Source organism: Echinops telfairi, unplaced genomic scaffold, assembly GCF_000313985.2.
Source record: "Echinops telfairi isolate 266 unplaced genomic scaffold, ASM31398v2 ScPeMD7_7421;HRSCAF=8459, whole genome shotgun sequence".
In the NCBI taxonomy this organism is placed as follows: Eukaryota; Metazoa; Chordata; class Mammalia; order Afrosoricida; family Tenrecidae; genus Echinops; species Echinops telfairi.
In genome coordinates this window covers 11,205,577-11,216,611 of record NW_022111321.1, presented here as the reverse complement: position 1 = coordinate 11,216,611, position 11,035 = coordinate 11,205,577, and the positions used below count along the sequence as shown (strand labels likewise).

General features: G+C 40.2%; 1 protein-coding gene across 1 annotated transcript in view; it reads left to right on the top strand.

The window, feature by feature from the left end:
- Positions 1-2,133, top strand: part of ANGPTL5 (angiopoietin like 5) — a 27,939-nt gene extending 25,806 nt beyond the window's left edge. Inside the window, 1 exon segment of the mRNA XM_030887683.1 lies at positions 1,814-2,133. Within this exon segment, the coding sequence (XP_030743543.1) occupies positions 1,814-2,133 (320 nt within the window).
- The last annotated feature ends 8,902 nt before the right edge of the window (positions 2,134-11,035 follow it).

Below are 11,035 nucleotides of genomic sequence, written 5' to 3'. Positions count from 1 at the left end.
AATACTTCCTCCCTGAAATTGTAACCCTCCTGAACCCACTGCCATCCAATCCATTTGGACTCCCAGGGACCCTAATATAGGTCAGGGTAGAACTGCTGCCTAGGGTCTGCGAGGCTACGCAGATCTTGGCCGAAGATCATGTCCTCTTCCTCCCCAGAGAGGCTGTTGGGTTTGAACTGCTGACCTTAGCATTAGCAGCTCGATGCTTAAACCAGTGCCCCACCACACTCCTTTGAAAGTATGTATCAAGGACAGCCTAATGCTGTATTAGGGAAAGTTTACCTTGGGGTTCTCTACAACTGAACATAATGAAAAGATACAATTTGCAATGGCCTAGTCTACATTTCCACAAGGCTGAGAAAAAACTTTCATTGTTGATCACCTAATATGATCAAAACAAGTAGAGAAAGAAGAATTAGTGGAATTTAAGGATAGAAACAGACAGAACCAGAGGGTTAAAAGTGATCACGTGTGTGGTAAAGTTAGGCTGCACATTTGACTTTGAGCTCAGGGACTTCAAAGATATAACTCAAGAGATGGCGAGCACTTAGAAACACAGTGAGACAAACATGGGCTTGGGTTTCTCTTAAGTTTTATATAGCTTCTTCTTCTCAGTAGTATTTCACACATATTAGATGAAATTTGACTATAGGTGCAATTTAGATGCTATGACTTTATTAGGGAGCCCTAGAGGGGGTATAGGTCAGGCATTGGGCTAAGATTGGTGGTTCAAATCTACCAGTTGCCCTGTGGGAGAAGGATGTGGCAAATCTGCTCCTATCAAGGCGTACAGTCTTAGAGACTCGAGATAGGATTGCCATGAGTCTGAATACACGGCCATGGGGATAAAACATTTTTTAAAAATGGGGTTAGATCAGTGGTTCTCAACCTGTGGGTCACGACCCCTTTGGGGGTCAGATGACCCTTTCACAGAGGTTGCCCGATTCATAACAGTAGCAAAATTACAGTTATGAAGTAGCAACGAAAATAATTTTATGGTTGGGCGATCACCACAACATGAGGAACTGTATTAATGGGTCGTGGTGGCATTAAGAAGGTTGAGAGCCACTGGTTTAAAGTTTTCTAATATTACAGTTTTATAAAACAAAACTGAACAACTGTCTCTGCTAGATACTTAACCTTGACGTGTTTTAGTGGCATAGGCGATAGTGTACATACACTGTTCAATGTAAGCCCTTTAAAAATGGTATTGTTCTAATTGCTAAACAATTAGTGGAGAACCACAAAGAAAAGGCACATTTCAAGGATGTGGTTGAATTTTTCTTGAAGGCATTGGATATTTATATGAACTTGGTGGCTCCTTAAGAAAACAAAACATCTTTACAACTATAAACCTAAGTTTCTCAAAGGTGGACATTTTATTTTTCTCTATACCATTCTATGTGGGGGAAAACCTATTAGGTGTGAGGGATTTTATGTTTTAAAATCATCAATATAAATTAATTTAATTATCTAGTAAATTAAGTCAATTAATTGATCTAAATATAAATTATTACTCTTCTGTGAAACCGGACAGGCATATACCGCCTTATTTTTGGCCTACACCATTTGATTTGGTCTACTTCCATGTATAGTTGATATTGAATATCAAATGCCCTCTTAAATGATGCTTATCACATTGAGGAAAATATCACTGAATTTTAATATATTGTAAGTATTTTAATATGATAAACAGTAGAAAAATAGCTAACATTTTATTTTTAGATGGAATGATTTTGCACAATTGGCTGATAGTCTAAAAAGTGAAAGTGCCTCCAAATACAATTATTAAAAAAAGATCTACTTCATGCAGGTGATGCATTCCGGGGCCTCCGGAAGGAAGATAATCAAAATGCAATGCCTTTCAGCACATCAGATGTTGATAATGATGGCTGTCGTCCTGCGTGCCTGGTCCATGGTCAGTCTGTAAAGAGCTGCAGTCACTTCAATAACAACACTGGCTGGTGGTTCAGCCGGTGTGGCCTAGCGAACCTGAACGGCATTCACCACTTCCCCAGAAAGTTACAAGGAACTGGAATTCAGTGGGGTACATGGACCAAAAATAACTCACCTGTCAAGATTAAATCTGTCTCTATGAAAATTAGAAGAGTTTAAAATCCATATTTTAAGTAATCTCATCTAAAACTAAAGTGAAAATTCCACAATTACTTTTGATCATGTGTAAAAGACTCTACATAGTTTATTTCCCTTTTTATTTACTTTTTCAAACATATTGTCCAATACTTAAACTATAGATGGAATACAGGTGTTATATTCAAATTAAAATCTTTTAAATTTATAGTTTTATAAGACAAAGCACATTTACTGTGTGGTTTTTGCTACTACCCATATTAACAGTATGCAATAAAGTTTATTTTAAGTGAATTACAACTTGACTTTTTGTTTCTTTGAAGTACGTATCATAGTAAATTGTTAGGATGATTGAAGAGAGTTTATACGATTGATTCTAAGTGGTTAATCCCATATTCTGAAGATAACTTCTATCGAAGACCATCACTTGAATAACTTGTTCCGATTCATGCAGAACCAAACTAATGACAAACGCATTGCCATCCAGTCAATGCTGACTCAGCGACCCCTGTGAGATCCCCCGACCAGATTGTTTGGGGGAGTGCAAAGCCCCCTCTTTCTCCTGTGGGCCTGCTGGTGGCTTCAAACTGAGGACCATGTAGATCTCAGCCCAAGTAGAACGGCTGCGCCAGCAGGCCTACTGCTCATCTCACGACATGGTCAAGTTCCAAATAGCAGGCGGTTGTGCAAAAATTGGCATTATGTGAAACTGGATGAGGACCACATCAGACCACCAAATGGAGGATGATTACATCATTAAATACCACCAAATTTATGAGGTACTTTATGGACTATAGAGTCAATAAATATATGAAATGACATCTTCCCAATAATTATGAAAAATAAGATCTAATAATGAATTTGTCAAATCAGCATTTATGTGAAAAACCATAGCTCAGTTTCTGTACAGAAGATAGGGATAGATGTATCCATTCTTTCTGTAGTGATGTAGGTTTATGAAACCTTGTTGAAGGGCACATTTGATAACACCTGTCTGGAACGGAGGAATAAAGTCAAGAGCAAATCCAAATCTTTAAAAAATACACACATGTAATTATGAATATTTTGACATAGCTAACCTTTAGTGTGTATTTGTTGCCTGATGCTGTGCTAAATATTATACATGGATTTAATGTAGTACGATATATTATTCTAATTTTATTGTTGAATACCCGTAGTTAGACCGCTTCTATGTTTTCCCTCCCCTCTCTCACTGCCATCCAGTCTATTCTGACGCAGTGGCCCGATAGGACAAGGCCTACTTGGCCCTGTGGGTTTCTGAGATTGTAGCTTTTACAGCTGTAGAAAGCCTTGTCATTCTCCCATGGAGCAGCTGATGGTTTTGAACTGATGACCTTTCTGTTCACAGCTCAATGTGTAACCACTATGTCACCAGCGTCAGAATCTCTCCTCAACTCTTTCCATTATGCTGAAGCACCTGTGTGAAGTGTGCTGTGTGCAACCGTATAGATGATTGACCATGGGCTACAATTTATTTGTTCCAATTTCCCTGTCATGATGAATGTTCTCCCCCACCTCCCAAGATCATTTTATTGGGGGCTCTTACAGCTCTTATAACAATCCATACATCAGTTGTATCAAGACTGTTTGTACATATGTTGCCATCATTATTTTAAACTTTTACTTTCCATTTGAGCCCTTGGTATCAGTTCTTCCTCTTTCCTTCTCTCCCCCCGAGAAATGCTCTTATAAGTGAGGACAATACAACTCTTTTGCAAGTTCTGAAACTGGATTTTAGAGATTATATAAAGAAATCGCTTTGAAAACCTCACACTATAAATAGTGAGAGGTCTGAGGGTAAATGGGAGAAAGAAAGCCTACAATAATTGCGTATTGTCTTCTAACTCTGCCCAGGCCAGACTTGTCACCAGGCACACTGCAGCTGCTCCCATGCAAGGCACGGATAACAAGTCCACAGGACTCACGTTTGCAGTTCAAGTAAACAAGTGTAACGAGAAAAGGTTTGAGAAATAAAAATGAGCAAAGTTATTAATAAGATAAAATGGTATTTTCACTTAACTGGCTTTAATATTATATGCTTGGCATAATCAATAATCATTTTGTTTTCTATAAAAGTAGACAAGAAATCAAATACTTGTTATGTGGCAGTTAAGAGCTTAATGTTTTAAACATCTGGAAATGAGACTGAAGGTATTCCACTTTCTACTAAGGCCTGAACCATTTTATATTTCAGAAAAATCAGTCTTGCAAAACAAATAGTATAATGAAAACTTTAATTTCCCATATATTTTGCAATATTTCTAGAAACTTAATTTGAGAATAACATATTCAATCTACATCTTTAATGACCCCCTAATTTCACACTGTGATGTACCGCTAAGTTTTATAACAAACAGGCATTTAAGATAGGAATTTAGAATTAGAATGCTTCAAATTTTATTGATTTTAATTGAAGTACAATATACATATAGGAAGACTCACATATCGTCAGTGTGCAGAGTAATTATCCATAATCAAATATATTCATGTAACCAGCTCCCGGAAGAGAAGCAGACATTTCTAGCAGTTTTGGAAGCTTCTCTCATCCTGCCTTCTTGGCACTTACCCTTCATCGTAACTACTGTGCGGACATCTTACAGCAAGTGTTTTGCTAGGTGCCAGCGAGTCAGTTCCGACTCACAGTGACCCCATGCGCAGCAGACCGAAACACTTCCGGGTCCTGTGCCATCCCCACAACTGTTCTAATGTTTGAGCTGTCAATGTAGCTATTGTGCATATGAGGTGGTACCCCCCCCCAAAAAAAAACAAAAACAAAACGGAGACTGCTCCTTCCCTCCCACCCCACCTCTTCTCCCCTTAGGCGGCCCGCTAGGTGAGCATCAAGCAACTCACTCTGAGTTAGTGCACCCAGTGGTGTTGCCTGGGAAGGTTCTTTCTGGTCACAGGGAATTTTTTTGTAAAAGCGTTTTTACTCGAACCTCTTTTTTTGTGATGAGAAATTTAAGAGAACAGTGTGCTGCTGTGAAATTGTATTTCCTGTTTGGGAAAAATGTTGCAAAAACTGTTGTGAAGTTGAACACAACTTACAAGGACAGCACTATCGGAAAAACTCAAGTGTATGAGTGGTTTTCTCATTTCAAAAAAGGTGAAACGTGGATTGATGATAAATCTTGTTCTGGATGTTTGTCAATTTCCCAAACAGACAAAAATGTTGGCTTGTAGTGCATTTGGAGTTCGTTCCACCAGGTTAGACTGTTCATCAAGCTTTCTATTTAGAGCAGCGGTTCTCAACCTGTGGGTCGCGACCCTTTTTGGGGTAGAATGACCCTTTCACTGGAGTCGTCCGATTTATAACAGTAGCAAAATTACAGTTATGAAGTAGCACCGAAAGTAGTTTTATGGTTGGGGCGTCACCACAACATGAGGAACTGTATTAAAGGGTTGTGGAACCATTAGGAAAGTTGAGAACCACTGATTTAGAGGTTCTGAAAAGATTGTGTAACAGTGTGTGACAAAAAAGGCCTGATTTGTGGCAGATGGGGGACTTGTTTTGCCACCACGACAATGTACCTGCTCACACCCTTATCAGTGCTCCGGTTTTTGGTGAAAAACAGCAGGCCTCTCTTTCCCCACATACCTTTCTCACCTCACCTCACTCCATGTGATGTCTTTTTGCTTCCTCAAATGCAGAGGGACATGAAAGAACAGCAATTTGATGACATAGAAGCGGTGGTGAAGAAAAAAATGAGGGCGGTGCTGTCAACCATCCATACAGATGAGTTTGAAAATGTTTCCAAGAATGGAATCGCAGATTTGACAAACGTAGTAAGTGTAATGCACAGTACTTTGAAGGTGATAAGGTTGTTTTGTAAAAAAATAAAAATAAAAAATTAAAATGTATACCTTTGAAACCCCCTGAGATAGTTAAGGTTTATTGTGCCAACCTGGCCGATAAACACATGTGAGATTAATTGAAGGGTGGAGAGATAAATGGCTCTGTGAGCTTCACCTTTCTAGTTCTCAGGTCTCTTGCTTTCTGATGGTTGGACCAGGGTGGAGCTGCCTTAGCCAGTTCCCTGCTTCAGCTAGCAAGGCTCACTTCCTGCAAGACATCCCCAAGGAGAAGCCACATGGACCTACCCCGATGCAGCCGTGGAGCAGCCGTGTGGAGACCCCTGCCAGTGCTGAGATGCTTACACATTCACTGATTCGGCTTTCCTCCTGCAGTCAGCGTCATTGTGTGTCTTTTGTGAGGAGGACTTTGTAGATCGGTGTCAGGCATATGGGTTAATGTTGGACTTATGGGCTTGGACAGTACTCGGTTAGGATACTTTCTGAATGTACACTTACCCTTTATATAAAACTCTCTCTTACACATATGTGGGTTTCTGTGGATTTGTTTCCCTAGTTCACCCAGATTAACATCCCCCCCCCAAACTCCGGGTTTTCTTGGGCACCCCCTCATAGGTCAGTTTAAGAAAACACTTCTTGTTTTATTATAGTGAATCTATATGTACTAAAAGATTTGCCATTTGAATTGTTTTCTCCATGAACAACTTCATGACATTAAATATATTCATCATGATCCATTTCCAGGTCTTTCTATCATCTTTAATAGAAGTTCAGTGTCCTGTCATCAATATATCACCCTTTCCCCCTTAACATCATTTGCTAAATGTGTTATTAATCTTTATCAGGGGTGTGTAAGGCAAAACAACTTGTGGCCTGTGTCTGCACATCCCTCAACTAAGTACAGGAATCACTTTTGCATTTCTCATAGTGGTTACAATAGGAGAGAGAAGAGAAGAGTATGCCAGAGATCTTTAGGTGGCCCACAAAGCCTAAAACATTCACTATCTGACTCTTTGCAGAAAACATTTGCCCACTTAGTTTGCAAGTGCTTCTGTTATAGAAATACCACAAGTGGGTGACATTTAACAACAGAGGTTTACTTGTGTTTTTTGACAGTGTTGTAGGTTAATACTCCAAATCAGAGTCACTTTCCCTACTTCTCACTGCCATCGAGTCAAGGCTGACACAGCTACCCAACAGGACAGGACAGCTGTGCTAATTCTTCCGTGTTGGCCGTCCCAGATGCTCATCGTTGACTTGGCTTGGAAATGATCCTCACATGTTGCCTATCTTCCTGTATGAGTGCACCTTCTGTGTCAAATCTGCTCTTTTTTTGTAACTCAGAAGTAATTAGGTGTAGGCTCCACCCTAAACTGCTATTACCTCAATTGGCTGATTACATTGCATTAGACAACATTTTGGAAAGTGATGGCACTACTTTACATTAGATATGATAGTAACATTGTATTACATTCACAGGTCAAGGCACTATAAGTAAGTGCCTTCTTTGCAATGAGATCAGAGATCAGAAGAACTGGATGGTGCCCAACTACCATTACTGAAAATTTTAATCAAAATCTATACAATAATCTGATCAAAAGGGAAAAAATGTGGAGCAGAATCTTAACTTCCTATGTAATAGGAACTAGACTTTCTGGTGCAAAGGAGGCTAGACCAATTCCTGAAACTGTTACCCTGAGATAATAATTAAACCTGAAACCAAAAATTATCCCTTCAATCTTCTTTAAACCAAACAATAGTTTTGCTTAGTTAGCAGCGAATGTCTGTCTTGAGCATTGTGCTCTTTTAAAGACCTATCTGTATGGTCTCAAATTGACCAAAGCAACTCAACTGGTGATGTAAACGTAGAAATTACTAAATTGGTGTATGTTTGCTGTGTATACTTTTAACAACCAAAGAAACAGATCATTTCTTCAAGTTCAACCGAAACAAACAAAGATCCACACAGCACGGAACAACTGCCAGCTGTGGAACGGCTGTTGTGCTGCACTGAAGTAATTTTTGCTCTGGTCTTCCCAACCTTCCCAAGGCCTTTTGAGTTTTCCTTCATTTCTGCTCTTCCCTGTTGTTCTTCCTGGGTCCATGTCAGTGGTTCTAGGTGAGCAGTCTCTTCTTAGATGCTCAGCTCCTTGGGCCTCACCTCCTGTCAGCCTGACAGGAGACTCTCTATTCAGGGTCCATGGCATTTCTATCTCTCATCCTAAGAGAATGGCTTCTCCTGGGTGTATGGCAAATAGTCAACTTGGGCTTTGCTGGGCTCCCAGGATTTAAGAATGCCCAGCTGTCTTGACACTGTCCAGTTCTGACGTTCTTCAAGGAGTAAAATTCTCCAGCTATGTATTTTACCACATGGATCTCAGAATCTTTCATCAAATTTGAAAAGTTTTCAGTCATTATTTCTTGGAGACATTGGCAGAGGACTACCATGCCACAATCATTAAAATATTTCAGATTTATTTTGTGGTGTTGAGAAAATACACAAATACACGAATTCCACAGTTTCTATATGCATACTTCAGGCACATTGATTATAGTCAAGTTGTGCCACCATTCTCACACTCCTTTATCTCCATTAACATGAACCCACTGACCCCCACAGTTCTTCTAGTATCTCTTTTTGAGTTACCATTGTCTTTTTGATCCTATATAGTGATTAAAAGACAAGGCTCAAAGCAGACATTTATTTCAAACTACTTAAGCTAAACTCTGTGTTTTTATTTTATTTATTTATATATTTTTACTATTTGTTTTTAAAAAGACTACAGGAATAATTTGAGCAAATAATTAGAGAAGTTGGTTTTTTGAAGAAGAATGCTGCCTTGGGATAAGACAATTAAAACCCGAGATGTGCAGATGACACAACCTTGCCTGCTGAACGTGAGGAGGACTTGAAGCACATGGACTGCAGCCTTCAGTAGGATTACAACTCAATGTAGAATGAACCCAAATCCTCACAACTGGACCAATAGCTAACATCATGAAAAACAGAAAAGGTGGAAGTTGTCAGAGATTTCGTACTGCTTGGATCCACAATCAGTGTTCATGGAGCAGCAAGCAAGAAGTCAAACAGCACATTGCATTGGGTAAATCTGCTACGTACGACCTCCTTAAAGTGTTGTGAAGCAAGGTTGTTACTTTGAAGACTAAATGTGCCTCATCCAAGCCATGATGTTTTCTTTTCTAAAATTATTTTATTAGGGGCTCATACAACTCTGATCACAATCCATACATACATCAATTGTGTAAAGCACATTTGTACATTCATTGCCCTCATCATTCTCAAAACATTTGCTCTCCACCTAACCCCTGGCATCAGTTCCTCATTTTTTCCCCTGCCTCCCCGCGCCCCCCTCATGAGCCCTTGATAATTTATAAATTATTATTTTGTCATTCTTGCCCTGTCCAATGTCTCCCTCACCCACTCTTCTGTTGTCTGTACCCCAGGGAGGAGGTCACATGTAGATCCTTGTAATCTATTCCCCCTTTCCAAACCACCCTCCCTCTACCCTCCCAGTATCGCCACTCACACCACTGGTCCTGAAAGGATCTGTCTGGATTCCCTGTGTTTCCAGTTCCTATCTGTACCAGTGTACATCCTCTGGTCTAGCCAGATTTGTAAGGTAGAATTGGGATCATGATAGTCCGGGGTGAGGGGTGGGGGAGGAAGCATTTAGGAACTAGAGGAAAGTTGTATGTTTCAACATTGAAGCCATGACATTTTCAATCACCTCATGTACATATGAGGATCCCTGGTGGCATAGTGGTTAGGCATTTGGCTGCTAACTCGTCAGCAGTTCGAAACCACCAGCTGCTTCAAGGGAGAAATGTGGGGCTTTCTACGCTTGTAGAGAGATACAGTTCTACCCTGTCCCATAGAGTTGCTATCTGTTGGCCTCGACTTGACGGTAGTGAGATTGGAGTGTCATGTGCATGTGAATGTTGGACATTGAATAAGGAAAGTTGAAGAAGAATCAATGCATTTGATTCTTCAATGCAAATGGTGCTGGTGGAGAATATTGAAAGTACAGTCCAAGTGGCTTAATCTAACTAGTTACTGTACAGATGGGTTTTGGAATCCCATTGTCCTCCATAGCCTTCTACAAATTGGGTGTTTATAACTAGCTCTTGTGTTAGTCTGGGTTGACTAGAGAAACAAATCCAGAGACACTCATATATGTATAAGAGAGAGTTTTATACCCAAGAGTGATTGTATATTAAGAAAACATCCTGGCCCAGTCCAGATCAAGCCCATAAGTCTGATATGATCCCATATGTCCGATACTAGTCTATAAATTCTTCTACAGATTCACACAGCACATGCAATGATGCCAAAAGCAGGAAGATCACAGGACAGTGGGTGAAAATCTTGTGGAAGCATCTCAGCGCTGGCTTTTCATGTGGCTCCTCTAGCTCCAGGGCTCTGGCTGCCATCTGCATAACTTGATGTGGCTTTTCAACAGAGTGTGAAGCAGAGAAAGTGTGTGTCCCGCCTCCAGGGAGGAAGACAGGAATTCCCAGAATTCTTAGGAGAAGACCATGCCCACCCAGAGATATCATAGGCTGTGACCTAATTGACAGATTACACTTCACTCCTTTGCTGAAGTTGGCGGGAGATTATGTAACTGCCACAACTCTGATACTTTTCCCTTCATCATATTTGAATTTTGTTATTGTTATCTTTGGATCACAAAAGCTAGTGTGCTTCTCCCATGTGGACGTACTTGATTCCTCCCTTAGAGGGCTGCTTGTTTGAACACAAGCCGTTAAGATTCCAGGCATTATTCTGATTGATAGCTGGGCACCATCTACTTTCTTCACCACTCTTTGCTGTAGCACCCTTACCTTCAATGATCATTTCATGAAGGTGAGTATTGAGCAGGGTCATGTTATCAGAGTTAACTGTTTTTGGATTGGGACTAGAGTTAAGTCGGGGCCCAGAATCCCACTGCATGCCCATGGGGTATGCATGACTCAGGTTTACTTTGGTGGCCATAATATGACATAATCAAAACCCTCTAAGACCAGCTACGTCAATATCAGCAACAGACTAGTAAACAAACAGAAAAACAGAAAGAAAACAAAAAACAAG